We start from the raw sequence: 27,850 nt of genomic DNA, 5'->3' as shown, positions 1-27,850 counted from the left end.
ATTCCGTCCTGCCTAAAATCAGCCACAATCGTCCCAGTGCCGAAGAAGTCTCCAATCACCAGCCTAAATGATTACCGTCCCGTGGCCCTCACTCCGGTAATCACGAAGTGCTTCGAGAGATTGGTCCTCCAGCACATCAAGGACTATCTACCACCAGACTTCGACCCCCACCAATTCACTTATCGCCAAAATAGATCCACGGAAGACGCCATCACCATAGCTCTCCACTCTGTGCTGAGCCACCTGGAGCAGAGGCAGAGCTACGTCCGGATGCTCTTTGTGGATTATAGCTCAGCTTTCAACACAATCATTCCGGACATTCTCATTGATAAATTGGTCACTCTCGGCCTCCCCACTCTCACATGTGCCTGGATAAAAGATTTCCTCACCAACCGGCCCCAGACTGTGAGACTCGGCCCCCACCTCTCCTCCACTCGCAGGTTGAGTACCGGCTCCCCACAGGGCTGTGTGCTGAGCCCCCTCCTATACTGTCTCTACACCTACGACTGTAGTCCGGCCCACAACAACAACCGCATCGTCAAATTTGCTGACGACACTATTGTAGTCGGACTTATTTCAAAGGGAGACGAGGCAGCCTACAGAGAGGAAGTCCTGAAGTTGACAACCTGGTGCTCAGAAAACAATCTGGCTCTGAACACCAGGAAAACAAAAGAGCTCATTGTCGACTTCAGGAGGCACAGCACCGACTTAGTCCCCCTACATATCAACGGCGAGTGTGTGGAGATGGTCAACACCTTCCGGTTTCTCGGCGTCCTTATCTCTGCTGACATCTCCTGGACAGACAACACGACAGCGGTCATCAAGAAGGCTCAGCAGCGGCTGCACTTCCTGAGGGTTCTCAGGAAGCACAACCTGGACTCTAACCTGCTGCTGACCTTCTACCGCTCGTCCATCGAGAGCCTGCTGACATACTGCATTACAGCATGGTACGGCAGCTGCACCATGGCAGACAGGGAGAGGCTTCAGAGGGTAACTAGGACAGCACAGAAGGTAATTGGTTGCCCTCTCCCCTCCCTGATGGATATTTATACATCCCGTTGCCTTAGCAGGGCAAAGAATATCATCAAGGACAGCTCCCATCCTGCGTTTGGACTGTTCGACCTGCTGCCCTCTGGAAGGCGCTATAGGTGCATCAAAACTAGGACAAATAGACTCAGGAACAGTTGTTTTCCGAAAGTCATAACTACTCATAACTCACACATGCACTGACTTCACAGCCCAACACCCGGACTTCCATCTACTCCATCCACGTACTGAAATTTGGAATTGTAATATGTATTGTAATTGTAATTTTTAATATTTTTTTATAACTTTAAAAATCTGCCTAAGAATACTACCTATTCATCCTTCACCATTTTGCCTTTATAGATATGTATATAGCGCCGCAGAATTGTGCACCTATCCCCCCCCCCTGTTTTGTTTTCTGTTTCTTGTTTTTTGTACTAAATTATATGTATGCACCGAGTACGAGATGCTTTTAATCTCATTGTACATGTATAGTGACAATAAATGGCATATCTATCTATATCTATGTAATGCGGAGGCGCTATAAGGCGCTGGTCAGGCTGCATTTGAAATATTGTGAGCAATTTTGGGCACCATATCTGAGAAAGGATGTGCTGGCTCTGGAGAGAGTCCAGAGGAGGTTCACAAGAATGATCCCAGGAATGAGTAGGTTAACCTATGATGAGCATTTGTCGGCAATGGGTCTGTACTCACTTGAGTTTAGAAGAATGAGGGGGGACCTCATTGAAACATACAGAATAGTGAAAGGCTTGGATAGAGTGGATGTGGAGAGGATGTTTCCACTGGTGGAGAATCTAGGACTAGAGTTCAAGAGTTCAAGGGTTTAAGAGAGTTTATTGTCATGATGGCGGATGTGCGGGAATGGGCGCCGTCTGTGTATGGCAGCCTGCCCGCAGTCCGTCTCTTCACCTTTTTTTAATTTTAAGTCCTGTACAAAATGTTAGTGGAGGTCTTTTATGTGGTGGGGGGGGGGGGGCGCAGCGGGGCGGCGGCGCAGCGCAAGGACACCATCACGGAGTGGAGCCACGGAGCGGGCGATGCCTTGCCGGGTCGCCGTGCGGTAAGCTCCGGAGCGCTGTGGCCGTCGATCCAAACATCGCGGAGCTGTGGCTGCGGGCGTCCGGCTGCGGGCGGCGCTGGATTTGGAGCGCCGCGGAGCCAGGGATTGAGTTCGCCGGGGTCGGAGCTCCAACCGGCGCGGCCTGAGGTCTACGAGTGCCCCGGTCTCCGGTCTCCGGTCTCCGGGGAGGAGGCAGCCGCTCCAGACTTTCCAAGCCGCTTGAGGAATTGTTTCACCCGACGCCAGTGTTCCATCTTCACGGCAAGAGGGCCCTGAAAACATCGGATTGGCTGCAAGGCCACAAATGGGCCCCGACCTCGGGTGTTTCAGAGGAAGAGGACTTAACTTTCTGCTGCCTTCCTCCACAGTGGACATTTTTGATTCTGTTGTGGGGGGATGTTTGTGTTGAACTCTATAATGTGTTGTGTCCATTTTCTTTCTTTCTTTATTCTTAACCTTTTTCTATGGTTTGTATGTAAATTTATTATTTAATTTATGTAAAGCACTTTGGTGTCAATGCAAGTTGACTTAAAATGTGCTATATAAATAAAGCAATAATAATAATAATAATAATGTGTCCCTGATAGGACTATGACATTCTTGCTTTGCTTTAGCACACCAGAACATAGTAGGCACGAATACAGAACAGATCAGTGTGTCCATATACCATTGTATAAATTTGCACACATGAATAAATAAACTGATAAAGTGCAAATAAACAGATTATGGGCTATTAATGTTCAGAGTTTGTCCGAGCCGAGTTTAATAGCCTGATGGCTGTGGGGAAGTAGCTATTCCTGAACTTGGTCGTTGCAGTCTTCAGGCTCCTGTACCTTCTACCTGAAGGTAATGGGGAGATGAGTGTATGGCCCGGATGGTGTGGGTCCTTGATGATGCTGCCAGCCTTTTTGAGGCAGCGACTGTGATAGATACCCTCGATGAACGGGAGGTCAGAGCCGATGATGGACTGGGCAGTGTTTACTATTTTTTGTAGTCTTTTCCGCTCCAGGGCACTCAAGTTTCCAAACCAATCCACGATGCAATCAGTCAGCATGCTCTCTACCGTGCACCTGTAGAAGTTAGAGAGAGTCCTCCTTGACATACCGATTCTCCGTAATCTTCTCAGGAAGTAGAGGCGCAGATGTGCTTTCTATATGATTGCATCAGTGTTCTCGGACCAGGAAAGATCTTCAGGAATTTGAAGCTCTTGACCCTTTCCACCATCGGCCCATTGATATAAATGGGGCTGTGGGTCCCCATCCTCCCCCTTCTAAAGTCCACAATCAGTTCCTTGGTTTTGCTGGTGTTGAGGGCCAGGTTATTGCGCTGGCACCATTTGGTCAGTCGGTCAATCTCACTTCTGTACTCTGACTCGTCCCCATCAGTGATACGTCCCACAACAGTGGTATCGTCAGCGAACTTGATGATGGAGTTCGCATATGACCGGCTACGCAGTCACGAATTTCGAGTGAGTACAGCAGGGGGCTAAGCACGCAGCCTTGAGGTGCTCCCGTGCTGATTGTTATCGAGGCTGACACATTTCCACCAATACGAACTGACTGTGGTCTGTGAATGAGGAAGTCGTGAATCCAATTGCAGAGGGATGCGCAGAGACCCAGTTCTGCGAGTTTGTTAACCAGCTTGGAGGGGATGATTGTATTAAATGCTGAGCTGTAATCAATGAATAACAGCCTGACATATGAGTTTTTGCTGTCCAAGTGGTCCAGAGCGGAGTGGAGAGCCAGCGAGATCGCATCCACCGTTGATCTGTTGTAGCGGTAAGCGAACTGCAGTGGGTCCAGGTTTTTGTTGAGGTAGGAGTTGATTTACGCCATGATCAAATTCTCAAACTGTGGCACTTCATCACCACAGACGTTAGTGCCACTGATCGATAGTCATTGAAGCACATCACCTTGCTCTTCTTGGGCCCTTTTAAAGCAGGTGGGAACCTCAGACCTCAGAATTGAGAGGTTGAAAATGCCCGTAAAAACTTCAGCCAGTTGGTCCGCACAGGTTTTTAGAACACAACCGGGTATACCATCAGCCCCAGGCGCTTTTCGAGGGTTCACCCCTCTGAAGGATTTTCTGACGTCGGCCTCTGTGACTGTGACCAGGGGTCATAATTAAACAAATTGAAGGACGTTCTTTTTGGAAGGAGATGAGGAGAAATTTCTTTAGTCAGAGGGTGGTGAATCTGTGGAATATTTTGCCACAGAAGGCTACGGAGGCTAAGTCAGTGGATATTTTTAAAGCAGAGATAGATAGGTTTTTGATTAGTGCAGGAGTCAGAGTTTATGGGAAGAAGGCAGGAGAATGGGATATGGAGGGAGAGACAGATCAGCCATGATTGAAGTAGACTTGATGGGCCGAATGGCCTAATTGTACTCCTATCACTTCTGACCTTATGATCGTTTTTCTCATGATTGGTCAAGATGAAACAGCAAAATATGTAATCTATTCTTCCCAGGTGGCTATTAAGAATTATGTACATCACTAGTTATATCTTTTGGAAATAAAGCTGAGACAGTTTAGATTAACTCATATTTCCTAGTCAGCCCTGTATTGTGAAAAGGCAAATTCCCCTTTTAACAGCTGATGAGAAATAAGAACATGTTCTTTGAACAAAGCCTAGGCAAACCATACAAATTGGAACTATATTACAGAGATTTAGCAATGTAAATCAGAACTATGAATCACCTCAGGGAGCAGTTATGAGAACCTCACTATCATCCCTGAAGAATTTTCTTTCAATAATATTGGCCCAGAATTTGTGAATGAGGACAATAGACAATAGGCAATAAGTGCAGGAGTAGGCTATTCGGCTCTTCGAGCCAGCACCGCCATTTAATGTGATCATGGCTGATCATCCCCAATCAGTACCCCGTTCCTGCCTTCTCCTCATATCCCCTGATTCCGCTATTTTTAAGAGCCCTATCTAGCTTTCTCTTGAAAGCATCCAGAGAACCCGCCTCCACCGCCCTCTGAGGCAGGTGAGCACCCGAGGTCAGGATCAAACCTGGATCTCTGGCGCTATAAAGCAGCAAATTTACCACTGTGCCGCTGATTTCTTTTTGCTGACATTAAAATTTGAGCAAATGAATCTCAATTTTCTCAATAAGGACTGTAAACTATTTGCCCTCTATATTTAGATTGATGCGCACTATTAGCATAACCAATCCAACACTTGCTCTTTCTCGCCTAATACCAATAACCATTCTATCAAAAATGAAGATATTTTCGTTTACACAGAACATAGAACAGTTCAACATAGGAACAGGCCCTTCAGCTCACAGTGTCTATGCCAAGCATGATGCCAAGTCAGAATGGTATCTGCCTGCACATAATTTATATCCCTCCATTACCAGCATATCCATATGCCTATCCAAAAGCCTCAAGTGCCACTAGTGTGTCTGCCTCCACCACTATCCCAGCAGTGCGTTCCAAGCACCCACCACCTATGTATAAAATACTTGCCTTGCACATTCCTTTGAACTTTGTCTCTATCACTTTTAAACGATGCCCTCGAGCATTTGATATTTCAATCCTGGGAAAAAGGTTCTGACTGTCTCCCCTATCAATGCATCTCATAATTTTGTACACTTTAATCAGATCTCTCTGCAACCTCCGGCATTCCAGACAAAAAAAATCCAAGTCTGTCCAAATGTTCCTTGTAGCTAATACCCTATAATCCAGGCATCATTCCAGTTAATCACTTCCACACCCTTTCTAAGCCTCCACATTCTTCCTTTATTTGGGCAACAAGCATTGGACACAACGGTACAATTTCTAGTACAATATCTGTATTATTTAAAATTCACTGCATATTTTTATTCACAAATTCTATTCCTAAATCCAATATGATCCGATTTTATTTTCACATTTCATTGCTCCAAAATGGAGACATACACTGCGCAGAACAATAAATCCACAGACAGTGAGTTAATAATTTTCCACAGGGCATGTTTCATTGGCAATCTTCCTGACTTGTTCCTATTTGTGACATTGATCAACTTAAATAATTAGAGGAGCTTAAATTGGAGATGCTCCCCCTTGATATGTTTGGATTTATACATCTGTAAGCCCAGTGCTGAACTTCATCTTCAGCCATGATTGATGGAGATCGACCTAATCCCATAATTTGTTGCTAAAGTAATGGTGATGCCTACGGTACTCACCGCTGCTTAAAATGCAAAGGACCAGATGCAGAGTTAAAATCACACGTCCATAGGTTGTTACCCGAGCTGGGCTACACACCAATTGCTTTATACAAACAACATTTTGGTGATCATCTCTGCAGTACATTGAACGTTATGGTGTAAAAACATTTGCACATTTGACACAAAATCAAGTCACCAAAGGTTAACTACTATTCATTCATGTCTAAGTACTGTCAATTTAATAAAACTAATTAGTTATAATCAACAATTCCAAGTCAGTTTTCAACTCTAGTTGCTATTTTAACTTTTTCTTTTAGTCCACATTTCTCATCTAACCCTTCTTTTCATTCATTTCTCTCACTGCACCTGATTTAAGATGAATTGAGATGTTTCCTGAACAGTGCTTATAGTGTCAGTTTCACTGTCTTTTAGTCTGTTTGGTTAAGGATGTTATCGATTGCATATCCTGTTCACACAGGTTTGAGATGCTTAAGCTTTCCTTGCTGTAACGTTATTAACTTGGATTTTCAGCAATGGCGCACAAATATTTAAAGACTGTCCCATAAAGGGGCATCCAACATGTAGCAGGTAGCATTAGATCTCCCACCACCATCAGACTATGGCGGATAAGACTAGTTGCAACAATTGCACAATTAAAAAACTCTTTGAGCCAGAGAGCAAAATCAGATATGGAACTTAGGGAAACAATTATTCCCTTCATATAACCCAACATGTAACTAGTGCAAAATGTTTACTCTTTTGATGTGCGCCAGGAAGCGTTAGAGGTAGAATAAATATGTACGGAAAAATCTCTTTCAACTTTCTCTGGCTTACTTATTCATGGAAGGTGAAGATCAAAGCAAGGCACAATGATTGTACAGTCACTGCAGCATTTAGATGCACCACAATATTACAAGAGGATCAAACTATAATTTGCCAAACAACAAAATAATCACATACTGACCAAGGAACAGTTCATAGTCAATAAATATAATGGGGTGGAACGACTTGGAAAGTTGTTAGAAACTGCTGTCACTTACTTTAGAAAATCCATTTTAGCTGCACCAACACAGCGACGTGTAAAACAAATCCATGGCATTTTACAATCCAAAAAGATTCTTATTCTATTTTAGCATCTTTACAGAAGTAACGGATGCCACAAAGTGCAGTTCGCAATGAATGCCAAAGTGGAGTTTTTTTCTGTTCTTAACAGGGAATCATAATTCAATAATCTAAACCAAATTTCGTTTGAACCTCTGGGTTCAAATGACAACAAATAAATTGTATTGTATTGTATTGAATAATGTTGTGATAGTTCAGTGGAAAATGAGCAATAAAAACATAATTTCTGTCATTTATTCATGGCTTTGAAAAGTTCATGAGCTAACTTGGTTGTCAATAGATTTAATACAATTTGAACTCCACTACTGTTGGCCTCAGTTAAGGATAGGAAAATCTGCCAGGTTTTCCCTGGACATTCATGGAGCATTTTCAAAGGTGAAAACGAGGAACATCCAAAACTTGCTATCAATTCTCATGCAAATGACTATTTAAGTGCAAAACTGGTGCGATGAATGGTAAATTAGAAATGTACTCCAGCAGAAGAGCCATATAATCTGCCTCTACATAAAGGATAGGTGGAAAATTGAGGCTAGTGTTAAGGACTGAAATGTGTTGGGGATTCAACAAGAAAATCTACTTCTGATTAAACAATCTAAAACAACCACAAATCAAAGTGAAATCATAGATTTCATCGATTAAGAAAGCACATCAGCGCCTCTACTTCCTGAGAAGATTACGGAGAGTCGGTTTGTCAAGGAGGACTCTCTCTAACTTCTACAGGTGCACAGTAGAGAGCATGCTGACCGGCTGCGTGGCTTGGTTCGGCAATTTGAGCACCCTGGAGTGGAAAAGACTACAAAAAGTAGTAAACACTGCCCAGTCCATCATCGGCTCTGACCTCCCTTCCCAAAAACACTGGCAGTATCATCAAGGACCCACACCATCCTGGCAACACACTCGCCTCGGCGCAGAGGGAGAATGAGGAGGGAAGAGACAGTAACTTTAAGACTTTTGCCTCCATCACAGTGAGGAGGTGCCTGGTGAACTCACTGTGGTGGACGTTATGTGTTTATTGTGTGTTTTGTTATTTATTATTATATGTATGACTGCAGGCAACAAAATTTCATTCAGACCGAATGGAATCTAATCTAATCTAATCTCCCTGCTACCTTCAGGTAGAAGGTACAAGAGCCTGAAGACTGCAACGACCAGGTCAGGAATAGCTACTTCCCCACAGCCATCAGGCTATTAAACTTGGCTCGGACAAAACTCTGAACATGAATAGCCCATTATCTGTTATTTGCACTTTATCAGTTTATTTATTCATGTGTGTATATATTTATATAATGGTATTTGGACACACTGATCTGTTTTGTAGTCAATGCCTACAACGGAACTACACAGTTTCAAACACATCTAGCCACATTTTGGTGGCAGAGGAAATGAAGTTTAAGTTGCAATACCGATACTATAAATCTCAGAATGTGTTGCTCACCATGTGGCTGTACAACATGAAATAATGATTCACAAACTGATCTTACAAAACAAAGTTTCCCGAAACAGTGAAATATAATTTTCCACGATATTGCACCAACTTTGCAACTGATTATTGACATGTTCGCTTGGACTTTAAAGTATTTTTTATCAGTACTTGAACGCTCAGCAAATTAATAACTGAACAACATAACTTACCGAAGATGGTAAACCTGGAGGCACCTTCCTAATTTTTTTCGGTGGCATTTCTGCAAGACAGTAAATCAACAGGTTAGTAGAAAGGTCTTTAAGCAAAGGCTATTTGATGTTAATTACACTTGTGTATTTACTTTCCTTGCATGGAAAGATGCAAAGAACTATGCTAAATTAATAGATCTCAAACAAAATCATACAGACAGAATGTACTTAATTTTCCTTTTACCCCTAATCCTAACTGTAGTGGCTCCTATTGGGGTGAAGTTCTGCAGAAGGTCAGTTTTTAGAGCACAAGAGCAGGGCCTTCAGCCCACAATGTCTGTGCCAAACCTGTTTCCAAGACCATCTCTTACCCACCTGCACATAATCCATAAATCTCCATTCCCTGTATATCCATATACCTATCCAAGAGTCTCTGAAACACTGCCATCGTATGCCTCAAACACTACCACTGGCAGCTTATTTCCAAAATGGTTATATTGCACGAAGTAACTAATCAATGAATACTGCAAGCCAACATGTTTTCACTAAATACCTACCTATATTCGCACATTCCTCAGAAAAAACACTCAGCAATTTTTTTAATTGCTTTTCAGTCCAGGGATGTCCATGGTAAAGCCCCAACAACTGCTGCTGAGTCTTAAGGGCCTGTCCCACTTACGTGTCCTTGGCACGCAAATTACGTGACCTCGTGGTCGCGTTGAGGCGTACGGGCATCATATGGCCGCGCGGGGCCGGTTCCACTTAGAAACACGGTGGGGTATGTAGCTGTGCGCGACATCGCGCGGGGCTCCGAAATTTTTGTAGTGAACAAAATCTTTGCGCGCCAACGGCCTGTCGCGGAACTGACGGCCAAAGTGGGACAGGCCCAAGACCCAACGTCTCACCTTCAACAGCAGCAGAAGCAGGCAAACGATCGCTGAACTCGGCCTGGGGCTCACGGCCGTTGTGGTCCGGATCCGCCCCCACTCCTGCTCCCAGAGCGGGGCCACGAAAATTGAAGATAGACACAAAATGCTGGAGTAACTCAGCGGGACCGGCAGCATCTCTGGAAAGAAGGAATGGATGACGTTTCGGGTCAAGACCCTTCTTTTCAGACTGAAGAAGAGTCTCGACACGAAACGTCACCCATTGCTTCTCTTCAGAGCTGCTGTCAGTCCCGCTGAGTTACTCCAGCTTTGTGTCCTTCTTCAAATGACGTCACGCGTACGCATGTAATCGCGCTCGACCTTCACAGGACCATCGCGGCTCAACGCGACAACGAGGTCGCGTAATTTGCGTGCCAAGGACACGTAAGTGGGACAGGCCCTATAGAGTCATACAGTGTGGAAACAGGCCCTCTGGCCCAACTTGCCCACTTGGACCTACATGCCTCATCTACACTTGTCCCAATTGCCTGCTTTTGGCCCATATCCCTCTAAGTCTGTCCTATCCACGTACCTGTCTAATTGCGTCTTAAACAATGTGACAGTCCCTGCCTCAACTACCTGCTCCTGAAGCTCATTCCACACACCTACCACCCTTTGTGTGAAATGAATTAGCTGAGGATCAACTAATTAACAGACATTGGCTTTGTACAGTTCAGTATCATGTCAGCCAGAGTTTGTACCATGTGGGCCGCTAAAGAAGCTTTGACTATGAATTTCGATCCTTGGGTTGGCTTTTTCAGAGAGATATTCAGAAGATGATGGCATGCCAATGAAATACGGGCAGTACTTTCAACCATGTGACAATGAAATAGTCTTTCCACTCTTTGAATTTGTACAGCATGGAAGATATCAGAAGAATACTGAGAAATCAGCAAATGCAAAAATGAAGGTCACATTACATAAAATCAAAATTTATATGAGAAACTTGAAAGTCAAGGTAAGTTTTACTGATAAAATGGCTGCTGGGTGAGATAGTGTTCCCTGGCTAAGAAGCAACACTCAGCAGCATGTGCAGTAAAATCAGTAGCTACACCATAGGAGCACCTGATAACTTTTGACAACTTGCATCTGATATTTACCAATGAATAATGGGACATGCAACTAAACCTGTCAAAAACGACCACCCGTGGTTCCCACAAAAGTGGTCCTTATTCACAGGTGGTCCCCTCCACATGGCTGTCAATTAAAATCACATCTGAAAACACTCAACCTCTATACCATCACTTTTTATGTTGCCGCTATAATGTTAAACGATCTCAGAGCGCAGGTTCATTAGGACAGTAAATCACAGATGGAACTGCAAACAATTGGCTACACTTCACAGCTGGCCACTCCTTGCAGACACTGCTGCAACACACGACGATGTCAACATTGCTGGTCATTATCGACTGATGATCTTTTCCATGTGCCACTGCCAATGGGGTTTTACTATGTAAATGGTAAAACTTCAATCAATCATTCTTTTGTAGTTGTCGGACAACTATTTTCTTCCTTAACCGTTACCACTGAGAAGCATGGATAGGTTTGGTGGTTTAATTGTTCTCATTACTAAATTCACTCCGATATAAAAGTTTCAATTTCATCACATTGAATTGTAACATATATTGTCCAAGAAATAGGGACACAATTGCATTTAATTTTATGTTAAAGACTTCAGTTTTCCCAAAGGTAATAAACCATGGAATATACTGCAGTCTAAGGACGCTGCTCTTTGTAAGAAATTTCATGCCACTCCTAATTTTATATAATGCATTGCTTTATTCCCTCCAACCGGAGGACTCGGAGAAATTTAGAACTCAACAGAGGAGGACAAAGTGGTTAATTAAGAGGGGGGTAAAAAGAGCATGAAAGAAAGCTTGCGGGGAATATAAAAATGGACTCTAAAAACTTCTTTAGATGTGTAAAAGGGAAAAGATTAGTGAAGCCAAATGTAGGTCCCTTAAGGGCCTGTTAAGGGCATGCGTCTAGCGCGACCAAACGTGGTCGCTTGAGGCGTACGGCCTCGCGGGGCCGGTCCCACTTCGATCGGCGGAGGCGTATGGAGTTGTGCGGGGCTAGTCCCGACATCGCGCAGGGCACCAAAAATCTTGCACTCTCCGAAAATCCCACGCGACAACGGCCTGTCGGCCCGCAGCCGCATTGAGGCCGTACGCAGCGCATTGACGGGCGTACGCAACGTTCTCGACGTTGTACGCAGCGTCTTGACACCGTACGCCTAGCGCGTGGCATTGCGCGATGACGTCACCGCTCGGCGTGCCGTTGCGCGATGATGTCACCGCCCAACGTCCAAATTCAGTCGGCCCGCCTCCTGCCCAGTTGATTGGTGAGCATGATGTTGGGACCAGCCCCGCACAACTCCATACGCCTCCGCAGTTGGACGTGGGACCGGCCCCGCGAGGTCGTACACCTCAAGCCACCACGTTTGGTCGTGTTAGATGCATGCAATCGCATGCTGGTGGGGCAGGCCCTTTACAATCAGAGACAGGTTAATTTATAATCGGAAACAAGGAAACAGCAGAACAGTTAAACGAGTAATTTGGTTCTGTCTTCACCAAGGAAGACACAAACAATCTCTCAGAAATACTAGGGGACCGAGGATCTAGTGGGAGGGAGGAACTGAAGGGAATCCACATTAGTCAGGAAATGGTATTAGGTAAACTGGTGGGACTGACGGAAGATAAATCCCCAGGGCCTGATGGTCTGCATCCCAGAGTACTCAAGGATGCATTAGTGATTATTTTCCAATATTCGTTTGACTCTGGATCAGTTCCTGTGGACTGGAAGGTAGCCAATGTAACCTCACTTTTTAACAAAGGAGGGAGAGAGAAAACGGGAAATTATAGACCAGTTAGCCTTACATCGGTAGTGAGGAAAATGCTTGAGTCGATTGTTAAAGATGTTATAGCAGCGCATTAGGAAAGCAGTGACAGGATCGGTTAAAGTCAGCATGGATTTACAAAGGGGAAATCATGCTTGACTAATCTTATGGAATTTTTTGCAGATGTAACAAGTAGAATGGATAAGGGAGAGCCAGTGGATGTGGTGTATCTGGACTTTCGAAAAACCTTTTACAAAGAACCACACAAGAGATTAGTGTGCAAAATGAGGGCACATAGTATTGGGGATAGGGTATTAACATGGATGGAAAACTGGTTGCCTGACAGGAAACCTGTAGGAATTAACATGTCCTTTTCAGAATGGCAGGTAGTGACTAATGGGATGCTGCAAGCCTCGGTGCTGGGACCCCAGTTATTTCCAATATATATTAAAAATTTACATGAGGGAATTAAATGTGACATCTCCAAGTTTGCGGATGACACAAAGCTAGATGGCAGTGTGAGCTGCGATGAGGATGCGGTGAGGCTGCAGGGTGACAGATAGGTTGGGTGAGTGGGCAGATGCATGGAAGATGCAGTATAATGTGGATAAATGTGAGGTTATCCATCTTGGTGGCAAGAACTGGAAGGCAGATTATTATCTGGATGGTAGGTAGACACAACATGCTGGAGTAACTCAGCAGAACAAGTAGCATCTCTGGAGAGAAGAAATGGCTGACATTTTGGGTCTCAACCCAAACCGTCACCCATTCCTTCTCTCCAGAGATGCTGCCTGTCCTGCTGTGTTACTCCAGCATTTTGTGTCTACCTTCGATTTAAAAAATCATCTGCAGTTCTTCCCTACACATTATTTGAATGGTGTCAGATTAGGAAAAGGGGAGGAGTAACGACACCTGGGTTTGCTTGTACATCAGTCATTGAAAGTAAGCATGCAGGTACAGCAGGCAGTGAAGAAAGCTAATGGCATGTTGGCCTTAATTGCGGGATTTGAATTTAGGAGCAAGGAGGTCCTACTGCAGTTGTACAGAACCCTGGTGAGACCACACCTGAAGTATTGTGTGCAATTTTGGTCTCCTAATTTGAGGAAGGACATTATTGCTATTGAGGTAGTGCAGTGCATATGAAATCCCGGGATGGCGGGACTGACATATGATGAAAGAATGGGTCGACTGGGCTTGTATTCACTGGAATTTAGGATGAGAGGGGATCTTATAGAAACATATAACATTTTTAAAGGATTGGACAGGCTAGATGCAGGAAAAATGTTCCTGATGTTGGGGGAGTCCAGAACCAGGGGATACAGTTTAAGAATAAGGGGTAAGCCATTTAGGACTGAGATGAGGAAAAACGTCTTCCCTCAGAGAGTTGTGAATCTGTGGAATTATCTGCCACAGAAGGCAGTGGTGGCCAATTCACTGGATGTTTTCAAAAGAGAGTTAGATTTAGCTCTTAGGGCTAAAGGAATCAAGCGATATGGGGAAAAAGCAAGAATGTGGTAATAATTTTAGATGATCAGCCATGATCATTTTGAATGGCATTGCCAGCTCGAAGGGCCGAATGGCCTACTCCTGCACCTATGTTTCTAACAGGCCATTTTATGCTAGAGGAACATGACAATAGGTTAACTGTCAAATGTTCAAAAAGATTTTTAACTCTTCTATTGCTATTCTATTCTCGTCCATTCATTTAGGTCACATCACCTTCAGCAGTCAGGCTGTGATGAAAGGGAATTGATATAAAACAATCTATTTCATAACAAGTGAAAAACTTTTAATTTTCCCTTAGCAAAATGGATTATGATTAATTATTTTAAATACAAAATAGTAGTTCAAGTGATGCAAAGTAGTTAAGAGTGAATATCAAGCTATTTCATGCAGTATTATAAATCTAATTACTGCTTGAAATTCAGCTCGAGGACATACAATGCAGTCGGAAATAGCTTGAGATTCACTCTTACCTTTCACGGCAATACCCTGAATCCCAAAAAGATTAACTTACATTAATTTCACTGCAGTCACCTTTGGGGACAATATACTGACAGTACCAAGCATTGTGACAATATGGATATTTCCTGATTTTATGAAGGATGCATACCTAGTTCTTGTAGTCTCAAGACTCTTTGTGAAGATGTACATAAAGTGAAATGGAGAACCGTTGATGAAATTATAACTTATCACATGTGAAGTTTTCAATATGTTCTAACTGGTTCCTCATTAAATATTTTCAAGCAGTCAATCTGTGCAAGATATCCTGCCATCCCCACTTGATAAGTGTGCGAAATTGATCCATCTTAAGAAAAAAATATAACTTCATATTTTGATACAAGGAGTATTGATATAACTATTAGTATATCAGGAGAAAAAAATTATAAAGTACTAGGTGTTGTTTGCAGTGCAAAATATTCATTTCCTATTGGCATGTAAAGTAAAAGTTCCATGTCAGCTGTAAAGCTCTTCAAGATTCAAGGTTCATTTTAATTATCACATGTACCAATTAAGTACAGTGAATGTCTCATGTAATGAGCAAACATTGGGAAACAGAAAGTCCACTGAAGGCAGTGAAACTAGGGAAAGAAGCAAGTACCTCTAATCATCCAGACACTAAACAACATAGGAATTTATTTTCCGTGGTTCTTGTCCTACTTCTGGTTTCTAATCAAACTATTTGGGTGCTAGTATCTCGGTACCCTCATTCAATTTTAATGGAAAACATCAGAAGTGATGGGTTTGATTTGAAACCGGAGGTAGGACAAGAATTCATACTACAAAGTGGATTTCTTGGAATGTAAACCAACATGTAGAGGAACCAACGAGAGAGCATGCTATTCTAGACTGGGTATTGAGTAATGAGGAAAGGTTAGTTAGCAGTCTTGTTGTGCGTGGACCCTTGGGCAAGAGTGACGATAATATGGTTGAGTTCTTCATTAGGATGGAAAGTGACATAATTCAGAAACAAGGGTTCTGAACTTAAAGAAAGGTAACTTTGAGGGTATGAGACGTGAATTGGCCAAGATAGACTGGCAATTGATTCTTAAAGGGTTGACGGTGGATATGCAATGGAAGGCATTTAAAGGCTGCATGGATGAACTACAACAATTGTTCATCCCAGTTTGGCAAAAGAATAAATCAGGGAAGGTAGTGCATCCGTGGATAACAAGGGAAATCGGAAATCAAAACAAAAGATGAAGCATACAAATTAGCCTGAAAAAGCAGCCTACCAGAGGACTGGGAGAAATTCAGAGTCCAGCAGATGAGGACAAAGGGCTTAATTAGGAAAGGGAAAATAGATTATGACAGAAAACTGGCAGGGAACATAAAAACTGACTGCAAACGTTTTTATAGATATGTGAAGAGAAAAATATTAGTTAAAACAAATGTAGGTCCCTTGCAGTCAGAAACAGGTGAATTGATCATGTGGACCAAGGACATGGCAGACCAATTGAATAACTACTTTGGTTCTGTCTTCACTGAGGAACACTTAATTAATCTGCCGGAAATAGCAGGGGACCTGGGGTCAAATGAGATGGAGGAACTGAGTGAAATCCAGGTTAGCCGGGAAGTGGTGTTAGGTAAATTGAATGGATTAAAGGCCGATAAATCCCCAGGGCCAGATAGGCAGCATCCCAGAGTACATAAGTGTAGATGATATGTGCATGCACCTTTAACATAGTGACCTCACCACTACTAACCACTCCCCATATCACAAGTATAATTACAACCTCCCCACCCACTGATCTCTCTCTAGTTCCCGTGACAGACCACGTACAGCTAGTGCAGTAATGTATGTACAGTATGAATAAACTGGAGTAAAGCCACAGAGTGTTGGTGACTCACCTTTACATGGTGTCATAAATCGTTCCCTTGCGCCTCCTGTTTATCGGTTTTGTTTTATTTCCTTTTGACCCAGTTCCCCGCTCCCTTTCTCTATTTCCTCATTATGGCCACTTCTTGCCGCAAGCCCGATGTGCTTGTCTTCGATTCCGACATTGCCCATTGGTGGAATGTCTTTAGACGTGACTTCGACCACTATGTCACGATCGCTCATCCTGCCGCCACCCCTGAGGTCAAGGCTTCTCTGCTCCTCAACCTGGCTGGTCCCGATGCCCTGGAACGGTCTGACTCATTCGTCTATGCTGCGGGTGAAGATGCTCGGGACCCGGTATGTCTAGTGGCTAAGTTTACCGCGATGTGCAACATCCCCACTAACTGCATCTTAGAGCGTTATAAAATGTTCGGGCGGCGTCAGAACCCAGGCGAATCCGTTGATAATTATGTCGCTGCGCTGCGACACCTGGCCAGGCGGTGCCGCCTTGACACGCTGACCCCCGATGAACTGACCAGGGACATTCTGGTTTATGGTCTACGTGATGAAAAGCTGAGGGCTGAACTTCTGCGCAAGCCCGACCTGTCTTTTGATGAGGCTCTGCACGCCTCCCGTATGGCCGAGGCTGTCTCCTCGGCGGTGTCACCGGCTGATCATGACATTAACTTTGCCAGCGTTGCTGGCCGTCGGCGGAACACGGGGCCGCCACGACAACGGGGGCCCCCTGCACCATGGGGGAGCAACCCGCAGCGTTGCCCCAATTGCAACTTTGCCTCTCATCAATTTAATGTGTGCCCTGCCTTGGGCAAAACGTGTATTTTCTGCAGGAAATTAAACCATTTCTCTGCAGCCTGTCGTTCCCGTGGGAAGCCTGTTGCTGCTCAGCGGAGCATGTTAAACAATTTGGTACAAGCTGACAGCGCGCTTGGTTCCCAGTACCAGCCTGACGAACTCCCTATGTCTGACTCCAGTTCCTCCCAGGGGGAGACCAGCATATTTTCACTGTTGGATGCATCTGCTCTGATAACGGACCCTTCGGTTCGTGTAACTGTAAACGACTCGACCTTCACCGCAAAAATCGACACGGGGGCGGTCGCAAATGTAATGTCAACAAGCCTTTTCAGGAAGATAAGGACTAATGAGCAGGTTACTCCTGATCGCTCCCTTTTGCATGCCTACGGGGGAGGCGTGCTCGTTCCTGTGGGGAAGGCCACCCTGCACTGCAAGATACTGAAGGCCTCTCGGCCCCTCATTTTTTATCTGCTAGATAATAACTGCATCACCCTGTTGGGCATCCGAGCGTGCCAAGACCTGGGCATCGTCTCTTTCCACCGTGACATCCACCAGGTGCAGACCCTTATGAACCCCCTGATCGAATATCCTGACCGTTTTGACGACGAGCTGGGCAAGCTGCCCTGCAGCTACAAGATTGTTGTCGACCCCAATGTCGAGCCTGTGATCCGTCCGCCACACCGCGTCTCCTTCGCCATGAAGGACAAAGTGGAGTCAACGCTCCACGACATGGTTACCATGGGCATCCTGAAAGAGGTGAGCGAGCCCACCCGGTGGGTCTCCACCATGGTTGTTGCTGCGAAAAAGGATAAGAGCGAAATACGCATTTGTATCAACCCCAAGGACCTGAACCTTGCCATCAAACGCCCGCACTACCCCATGCGAACAGTGGAGGACGTCGCTGCACAGGTTGGCCCGGCCACTGTCTTTTCGGTTCTCGATGCCAAGATTTCCTTCTGGCAGATACCGCTTGACGAGCAGTCCTCTTACCTGACAACTTTCAGCACCCCTTTCGGCAGGTTCCGGTTCCTCCGAATGCCATTCGGGATCAACTCTGCCAGCGAGGTGTTCCAGCGGACGATGGAGCAACTGTTTGCCGGTCTACCGTGTGCCATCATCGTTGACGACATCCTGGTTTACGGTAAGGATGTTGCTGAGCACGACTTCAACCTCCGCCAAGTCCTGGACCGGGCCCGGAAGATCAACCTCAAATTAAACCCCAAGAAGTGTCGTTTCCGCGTCCCGGAGGTCACTTATGTGGGCCACGTTTTTACAGCCTCGGGGCTGAAGCCCGACCCGCAGAAAACGTCTGCGGTCTCCGCTATGTCTTCACCTACTGACGTGCCCAGCTTGCAGCGTTTCCTGGGCATGGTCAATTACCTGGGGAAGTTCATCCCCGACCTCAGCGAGCAGAGCGCGCCCCTGAGGGAGTTGATCAAGAAGGACACTGCCTGGGCCTGGTTCCCGCAACACCAGAGGGCTTTTGACGTCCTGAAATCCAGGCTGATCAGCACCCCCACGCTCAAATTTTTCGACCTAAAGCGTCCCATTGTCATCACCTGCGACGCCTCCAAGTTCGGTCTTGGTGCCGCTTGCCTACAGATCCATGATGGTCTGCAGCTGCCTGTTTCCTACGCGTCCCACACCATGACCCCTGCCGAGCAGCGTTATGCTCAGATTGAGAAGGAATTGCTAGCGGTGGTATTTGCCTGCTCCAAGTTCAAGGACTACATTTTGGGCAACAACTTCACTATCGAGACCGACCACCAGCCGCTGGTCACCATTCTCAACAAGCCGATCCATGTTGTCTCATCCCGGTTGCAGCGCATGATGCTGCAGCGCCAGCGTTTCACGTTCGAGATTGTCTATCGCAAGGGCAAGGACATATTCGTGGCCGACACGCTGTCCCGCGCACCGCTAACGTCCACCGATCGCCACCCATATGAAATGTCTGACCTGATGGTGCTGAACGTGAATATTGTGCCTTCACAGCAAATGCAATCCCTGGTCCAGCACACTGCCAGTGATCCTGCCCTGCAGCAGCTTGCTGCCGTCATCCAGCTGGGCTGGCCAGACCGTCGCTCCGCCTTGCCGGCAGGTGCCGTGCCCTACTTCCTGGTCCGTGACGAGCTCGTACTGCACGACGGCGTGGTCGTGAAGGGACACAAGGTTGTTGTGCCTGTTGCGCTGCACGACCACTATTTTCAGGCCGCCCACCGCGGTCATCCTGGAGCCGAGGCCACTCTGTCTCACGCTCAGAGCCAGTTCTACTGTCCCGGCATGGCTCAGTACATCCGGGAGAGGGTCTCCGCCTGCTCCACCTCCAAGAGCCTCGCTCCCCACCAGCAACGACAGCCGCTACTGCAGCAGCCTGCACCCGAACTGCCCTGGATGGCGGTTGCCACTGACATTTTCGAGTGGCGTGGCAAGCACTTCCAGGTCCTTGTCGACTCTTACTCCAGCTGGTTCGAGGTTGACCAGCTGCGCTCCCTCACGTCTTCGGCCGTTATCGGGAAGCTGCGCCGCCACTTCGCTACCTTCGGCTCCCCGGCCAGCCTGCAGTCGGACAACGGCAGCCAGTTTACGAGCGCCGAGTTTCGGGATTTTGCGGCCAGCTGGAATTTCCGCCACTACACCAGCAGCCCGGAGTACCCGCAGAGCAACGGCCTGGCAGAGCGCGCAGTCCGCAGTGATAAGGACTTGCTGGAACATTGTCGATTGTCTCACTCAGACTTTTACCTGGTCCTCCTTAACCTTCGCAACATCTCCCGTGACCCTGCCATGGGCTCCCCGGCACAGCGACTCATGTCTCGCACCACAAGGCCCCCCATCCCGGTGGCCCAGCGCTCCCTCGTGCCCTCCGTCCTCAAGCCCGCTGCTGTCCAGGAGCGCATTGCCCTTAAGCACGAGATCCAGAAGCGCTCCCAGGATAAGTCGTGCCACCCCCTTCCGCGTCTATTCCCCGGTCAAGTCATCCGAATGCAGTCCCCCTCCGACCACTCCACGTTCCTATCTAGTCGACCATGACGGCACCGTTTACCGCCGGTCCCGCCAACACCTGCGGCTCGTCAATGGGCCTCCACCACCGCCCGCTGACCCTTTTGCTCCTCCGCTGCAGTCTCCTACACCGTCCGCCGCCCCCCGCATGCCTCGGACCCTGCCTTCTCAGCTCTACCAGCCAAAGTCTCCTCCGGCTCATCCTCCCTCGCCTGCTCGTCTGCCCGCTGCTGCACCCGTTTCCCCTCCTCCTTCTCCGTCTTCTCCCTCTCCTCCCGGATCTCCCGTTCCGGTTCGGTCTCCTGCCCCTGAGCCGGTTCCTCTTCTTCCTGCAGGGAGGGGAGATGGCGAGATGCGAACCCGGTCGGGGCGCGTTGTCAAGCCGCCCGTCCGCTATGGCGACTTTGCGTAACCGTGTATAGCGAATGAGACGTGGTCGCCCTGTCACTACCTTGTTGCCTCTTGTTTCTAAGGGGAAGGATGTAGATGATATGTGCATGTACCTTTAACATAGTGACCTCACCATTACTAACCACTCCCCATATCACAAGTATAATTACAACCTCCCCACCCACTGATCTCTCTCTAGTTCCCGTGACAGACCACGTACAGCTAGTGCAGTAATGTATGTACAGTATGAATAAACTGGAGTAAAGCCACAGAGTGTTGGTGACTCATCTTTACAATAAGGAAGTAGCCCCAGAAATAGTGGATGCATTAGTGATAATTTTTCAAAACTCTTTAGATTCTGGAGTAGTTCCTGAGGATTGGAGGGTAGCTAATGTAACCTCACTTTTTAAAAAGGGAGGGAGAGAGAAAATGTGGGAATTACAGACCAGTTAGTCTAACATCGGTAGTGGGGAAACTGCTAGAGTTAGTTATTAAAGATGGGATAGCAGCGTATTTGGAAAGTGGTGAAATCATTGGACAAAGTCAGCATGGATTTATGAAAGGTAAATCATGCCTGACGAATTTTTCGAGGATGTAACTAATAGAGTGGATAAGGGAGAACCAGTGGATGCGTTATATCTGGACTTTCAGAAGGCTTTCGACAAGGTCCCACATAAGAGATTAGTATACAAACTTAAAGCACACGGTATTGGGGGTTCAGTATTGATTTGGATAGAGAACTGGCTGGCAGACAGGAAGCAAAGAGTAGGAGTTAACGAGTCCTTTTCAGAAGGCAGTGACTAATGGGGTACCGCAAGGCTCAGTGCTGGGACCCCAGCTTTTTACAATATATATTAATGATTTGGACGAGGGAATTCAATGCAACATCTCCATGTTTGCGGATGACACAAAGCTGGGGGGCAGTGTTAGCTGTGAGGAGGATGCTAGTAGGCTGCAAAATGACTTGGATAGGCTGGGTGAGTGGGCAAATGCATGGCAGATGAAGTATAATGTGGATAAATGTGAGGTTATCCACTTTGGTGGCAAAAACAGGAAAGTAGACTATTACCTGAATGGTGGCCGATTAGGAAAAGGGGAGATGCAACGAGACCTGGGTGTCATGGTACACCAGTCATTGAAAGTAGGCATGCAGGTGCAGCAGGCAGTGAAGAAAGCGAATGGTATGTTAGCATTCATAGCAAAAGGATTTGAGTATAGGAGCATGGAGGTTCTACTGCAGTTGTACAGGGTCTTGGTGAGACCACACCTGGAGTATTGCGTATAGTTTAGGTCTCCCAATCTGAGGAAGGACATTCTTGCCATAGAGAGAGTACAGAGAAGGTTCACCAGACTGATTCCTGGACTGTCAGGACTTTCATATGAAGAAAGACTGGATAGGCTTGGCTTGTACTCGCTAGAATTTAGAAGATTGAGGGGGGATCTTATAGAAACTTACAAAATTCTTAAGGGGTTGGACAGGCTAGAAACAGGTAGATTGTTCCCGATGTTGGGGAAGTCCAGAACAAGGGGTCACAGTTTAAGGATAAAGGGGAAATCTTTTAGGACTGAGATGAGAAAAACAGTTTTTACACAGAGAGTGGTGAATCTCTGGAATTCTCTGCCACAGAATGTAGTTGAGGCCAGTTCATTGGCTATATTTAAGAGGGAGTTAGATGTGGCCCTTGTGGCTAAAGGGATCAGGGGGTATGGAGAGAAAGCAGGTACAGGATACTGAGTTGGATGATCAGCCATGATCATATTGAATGGCGGTGCAGGCTCGAAGGGCCGAATGGCCTACTCCTTCACCTATTTTCTATGTTTCTATGTTACAAAGCAATAACAAGATGACTTCACATGCAAAAATAAGTTAATAGGTTCATAAGTCTTCTCCACCTTTCAATCATGGCTGATCTATCTTTCCCTCTTCACCTCATTCTCCTATCTACTCCCATAACCCCTGACACCCATTCTAATGATGCTCAGATTAATGATTAGATATTAGATAGCCTTTTATTGTCATCCAGACCGAAGTCTGAACGAAATTGAAGCAGTCATACATACAATACAATACAATAAAAAAACAACAATAAACACATATTAACATCCACCACAGTGAGTCCACCCAACATCTCCTCACTGTGATGGAGGCAAAAGTCTTAGGGCTGCAGTCTCTTCCCTCCTCTTCTCCTTCTGCGCTGAGGCGATACCCCCCGGGCGATGTTAAAACCTGTCCCGCGGCTCAAACACCGCGGCCCGGGGTAGTCGAAGCTGCCGCTCACCAGACCTGCTGACGCAGCCGCTGGCCCGCGGCCGAACCCCGGTCTCAGGCCACCGCCACCAGAACTGCCGTCCCAGCCCCCGGAGCATCGTTCCAGCCCCGAGCCGGATCGCCCTCACGTGAGTACTGCCACCGTCTCAGCATCGCGCCAGGCCGCCCCGACTGGGCGCCGCTCCTCCCTCGGGCTGGGCCGCCCCGACTGGGCGCCGCTCCTCCCTCGGGCTGGGCCGCCCCGACCGGGCGCCGCTCCTCCCTCGGGCTGGGCCGCCCCGACCGGGCGCCGCTCCTCCCTCGGGCTGGGAACGCCGTACCTCCCCGAGCTCGGCCACTCCGACGGGAGCACCGTTCCTTCCTCGGGCCGGCCGTCACAGCCCCTCACGGAAGCCCTGTTCCAGCCCCGAGCCGGGCCGTCCTCACGGGAGCGAGCTCAGTGCGAGTCCTGGCGGGCTCTGCCTCCTGAGCCTCGAGGTCGCCAGCTCCGCCATTAGGCCTCAGCGCAGACGGAGGCAGAGAAGGGGAATACGACAAAAAAGTCGCATTCCCCCGCAGGGAGAGACAGCAAGCCCCGTTTCAACCCCCCCCCCCCTCCCCAAAAAACACAAACTAAAAACCAAAACTAGACTAACCAAAACGAAAATAAACAACCCAAAAAACACAAAACAAACAGGACTGCCGGAGAGCCGCTGCAGCCAGAGCTGCGCCGCCACTGATGGGGTGGGAGATTGCAACCTTCACGTGGTCCACCCTGTTTAGATGAATGCAATCAATCTGGCGTGCACAAACAGTAGATCAAACAGAACAAATTGTCTTACAACTTTAGGCTGGGCACGCCATACGCAAGAAGAAGTTTAATGATGTTTGAGGATGCTCCTCAAACTGCAGAGCATCTTGGACAATACAGATCCCCCCTCCATGACACACTGGTCAACCTGAGGAGCACCTGCAGCAACAGACTGTTTCCAACAAGATGCAGCACAGAACGCCACAGGAGATCCCTTTACCCTGTGGCTATCAAACTGTACAACTCCTCCCCCCTTCTGTCATGGGATAGACTGACTCCCCTTTCCCTCCGCAACCTTTGGACATCACCAATCCTGGACTTTCTACTCGTCACTTTGATTTCCTGTTTCATGTATCTTGTTGTGTTTTATGACTTGATTCTTGATTACGGTATGATACGATCCAACTTTATTTCACCCAAAGGGTCAATTGGTCTGTCAACACATAAACCTATATCATATCATATCGTAATCAAGAATCTGTCAATCTCCGCCTTAGAAATATCCATTGACTTGGCCTGCACAGCCTTCAGCGGCAATGAATTCCACAGTTTCATCACCCTCTGACTAGAGAAATTCCTCCTTAACTCCTTTCTAAAGGTATGTCCTATATATGCAGTTTTGCATTAGCAGAAATGTGGAGAAGGGTTTGAATTTTTTCTTTCTTCAAGGATCCTGTTATGGAATACATTTTGAAAATATAGCTTGTTAAAAATATACATAAACCAACTGTCAGTCCTCTCCAGTAGCCTGGAAGCAATGAGCTCTTGGTTTAAGCCTTGCAGGAAGCCAGTTGATGAGCTACAGTATAGTAGCCATTCAATAAAGTTTATGTTTACATTCTCACCTAACATTGCAATAGTTCCTCAGACCTACATTCAAACAGTGTTTATTTTTTAAATGGTAATTTATAACAATCAATATTGCAAATATTGAAAATCAAATCAAAGTAATTCATGGTACAACAGAACATAGAGTGCTTGAAGAACCGTAAGCAGGCCACTGAAGAATCAGAGTTCAAAGGGCAAAGGAAAGAAAAGTTAAAGGTGGAACAGAACTCACCCATTGAGGAATCATGCATTGGTCGCCGGCGGGGATTATTGCTGGAATATGGATAATACTGTGACCCAGGCTTGGAGCCTGGAGGTGAAACGGCTGCCGGACTGCCCATACCTATGTCATGCCCAAGGAGACCGGACTGCAACATATAAAAAAAAGGAAAACAATCGTTAGGATAGCCCTTTTGTTCTTAATGAATGAAAATAGCCAGGATGGAAATATTTCAATCAATTTTGACTCAATTAGCTGCACCCTGCATTGTTCACTTTGCACTGAATGGAGCTGCAAATGCATAAGACGTGTAACGTTGTAACTACAAATCCTATGGTACAAAAATGATGAATTATGAGAAGTTATTTCTGTTAACACTTATGGGACTTCTATTTCCCAATAATTACTTTAAAGATTTTATTTTGTTTTTAAAGGTGCTGCAGACTATCTTTTAAAACCAAACTAAGTTGCTTGGTATGCATTACCAATTATCTCAAATGAGACCCCAAAGCAAGCATGGCAGGAGCGTTAAACACTGTCTACATTAGGTTTACTCTCAACAACGTGTAATTATATTGTAGCCATTACTTCTGGCAAAAACAGCCCAGAAAACTTCACACTAACATTTATCAAACAACTATTGATCTTAAGACTAATGACTTGTGTGTTGATCAAATTCATAGGTTTAAAGAAACATCATATGAGGCAAGAGTAACAAAGCATTTTCAGGATGGAAAGGGTTTCAAAATTTTGGGGCACTAGCTGCTGAAGGCACAGCTGTCTGCAGTGGAACAATTAAATCCATAAATGATCAAGAGATGGTAATTAAAATAACACAAATATCTCGGAAGATTAATTGGCTCACGGAGGTTACAGAGATAGAGAGGAATTAAAACATTAAAAGATTGGGAAATAAGAACAAAAATGTGAAAATCAAGGCATTTGCCAGAAGCACTCGCTACAGGTCATCAAGCACAGGAGTAATTGGGTGAATGGAACTAGTCCGAGTTAACACATGGGAAGTGGATTTTCGGTGGATCTCGGATTTACAGATGAGGGAATGAGGGAAACCTGCCAGGATTACATTGAAATAAGTCCAGTCAAAAGGCAACAAAGGAATGGATTCTTTTTTTTGCAGTAGATGCGTTAAGGTTGCGGATGTTGGGTGACAACATGAAAGTAGAAATTGATAGTCTTGACAATAATGTTTTGTTTAGTTTACTTTATTGTCTCGTGTACCAGTGAAAAGCTTTTGTTGCAGTCAGCGGAAAGATAATACATGATTACAATCGAGCAATTTACAGTGTATAGATAATTGATAAGGGAATAACTTTTAGTTCAAGGTAAAGCCAGCAAAGATTGAACAAAGATTGCCCAAGGGTCACCAATGAGGTAGCTGTAGTTCAGCACTGCTCTCTGGTTGTGGTAGGATGATTCAGTTACCTGATAACAGCTGGGAAGAAACTGTCCCTGAATCTTAAGAAAGAAATTAGAAAAGCTAAAAGAAGATATGAGGTTGCTTTGGCAAGTAAGGTAAAAGTAAATCTGAAGGGTTTCTACCGCTATATTAATAGCAAAAGGATAACGAGGGATAAAATTGGTCCATTAGAGAGTCAGAGTGGACAGCTATCTGCAGAGCCAAAAGAGATGGGGGAGATATTGAACAGTTTCTTTTCTTCGGTATTCACCAAGGAGAAGGATATTGAATTATGTGAGGTAAGGGAAACAAGTAGAGTAGCTATGGAAACTATGAGGATCAAAGAAGAGGAAGTACTGACACTTTTGAGAAATATAAAAGTGGATAAGTCTCCAGGTCCGGACAGGATATTCCCTAGGACATTGAGGGAAGTTAGTGTAGAAATAGCAGGGGCTATGGCAGAAATATTTCAAATGTCATTAGAAACGGGAATAGTGCCGGAGGATTGGCGTACTGCGCATGTTGTTCCATTGTTTAAACAGGGGTCTAAGAGCAAACCTAGCAAACCTGTTAGTTTGACGTCAGTGGTGGGCAAATTAATGGAAAGAATACTTAGAGATAATATATATAAGCATCTGGATAAACAGGGTCTGATTAGGAACAGTCAACATGGATTTGTGCCAGGAAGGTCATGTTTAACTAATCTTCTTGAATTTTTTGAAGATGTTACTCGGGAAATTGATGAGGGTAAAGCAGTGGATGTTGTGTATATGGACTTCAGTAAGGCCTTTGACAAGGTTCCTCATGGAAGGTTGGTTAAAAAGGTTCAATGGTTGGGTATTAATGGTGGAGTAGCAAGATGGATTCAACAGTGGCTGAATGGGAGATGCCAGAGAGTAATGGTGGATGGTTGTTTGTCAGGTTGGAGGCCAGTGACGAGTGGGGTGCCACAGGGATCTGTGTTGGGTCCACTGTTGTTTGTCATGTACATCAATGATCTGGACGATGGTGTGGTAAATTGGATTAGTAAGTATGCAGATGATACTAAGATAGGTGGGGTTGCGGGTAATGAAGTAGATTTTCAAAGCCTACAGAGAGATTTATGCCAGTTGGAAGAGTGGCCTGAAAGATGGCAGATGGAGTTTAATGCTGATAAGTGTGAGGTGCTACATCTTGGCAGGACAAATCAAAATAGGACGTACATGGTAAATGGTAGGGAATTGAAGAATGTAGGTGAACAGAGGGATCTGGGAATAACTGTGCACAGTTCCCTGAAAGTGGAATCTCATGTAGATAGGGTTGTAAAGAGGGCTTTTGGTGTGCTGGCCTTTATAAATCAGAGCATTGAGTATAGAAGTTGGGATGTAATGTTAAAATTGTACAAGGCATTGGTGAGGCCAATTCTGGAGTATGGTGTACAATTTTGGTCGCCTAATTATAGGAAGGATGTCAACAAAATAGAGAGAGTACAGAGGAGATTTACTAGAATTTTGCCTGGGTTTCAGCAACTAAGTTACAGAGAAAGGTTGAACAAGTTAGGGCTT

The 27,850-nt window shown here is 45.8% G+C and overlaps 1 protein-coding gene across 12 annotated transcripts in view; it reads right to left on the bottom strand.

Moving 5' to 3' along the window:
* The window catches only part of tcf4 (transcription factor 4), a 617,800-nt gene that overhangs the window by 207,804 nt on the left and 382,146 nt on the right, over positions 1-27,850 (bottom strand). For all 12 annotated transcript variants that reach the window (XM_033033210.1, XM_033033191.1, XM_033033173.1 and 9 more), the window contains 2 exons: positions 24,902-25,037; positions 9,019-9,068 (listed from right to left, as the gene is read on the bottom strand). In XM_033033210.1, coding sequence (XP_032889101.1) covers positions 9,019-9,068; positions 24,902-25,037 — 186 coding nt within the window. The remainder of the gene's footprint in view (positions 1-9,018; positions 9,069-24,901; positions 25,038-27,850) is intronic.

This window comes from Amblyraja radiata, chromosome 1, assembly GCF_010909765.2.
Source record: "Amblyraja radiata isolate CabotCenter1 chromosome 1, sAmbRad1.1.pri, whole genome shotgun sequence".
NCBI classification, from domain to species: domain Eukaryota; kingdom Metazoa; phylum Chordata; class Chondrichthyes; order Rajiformes; family Rajidae; genus Amblyraja; species Amblyraja radiata.
This window is presented reverse-complemented; position numbering and strand designations above follow the sequence as displayed.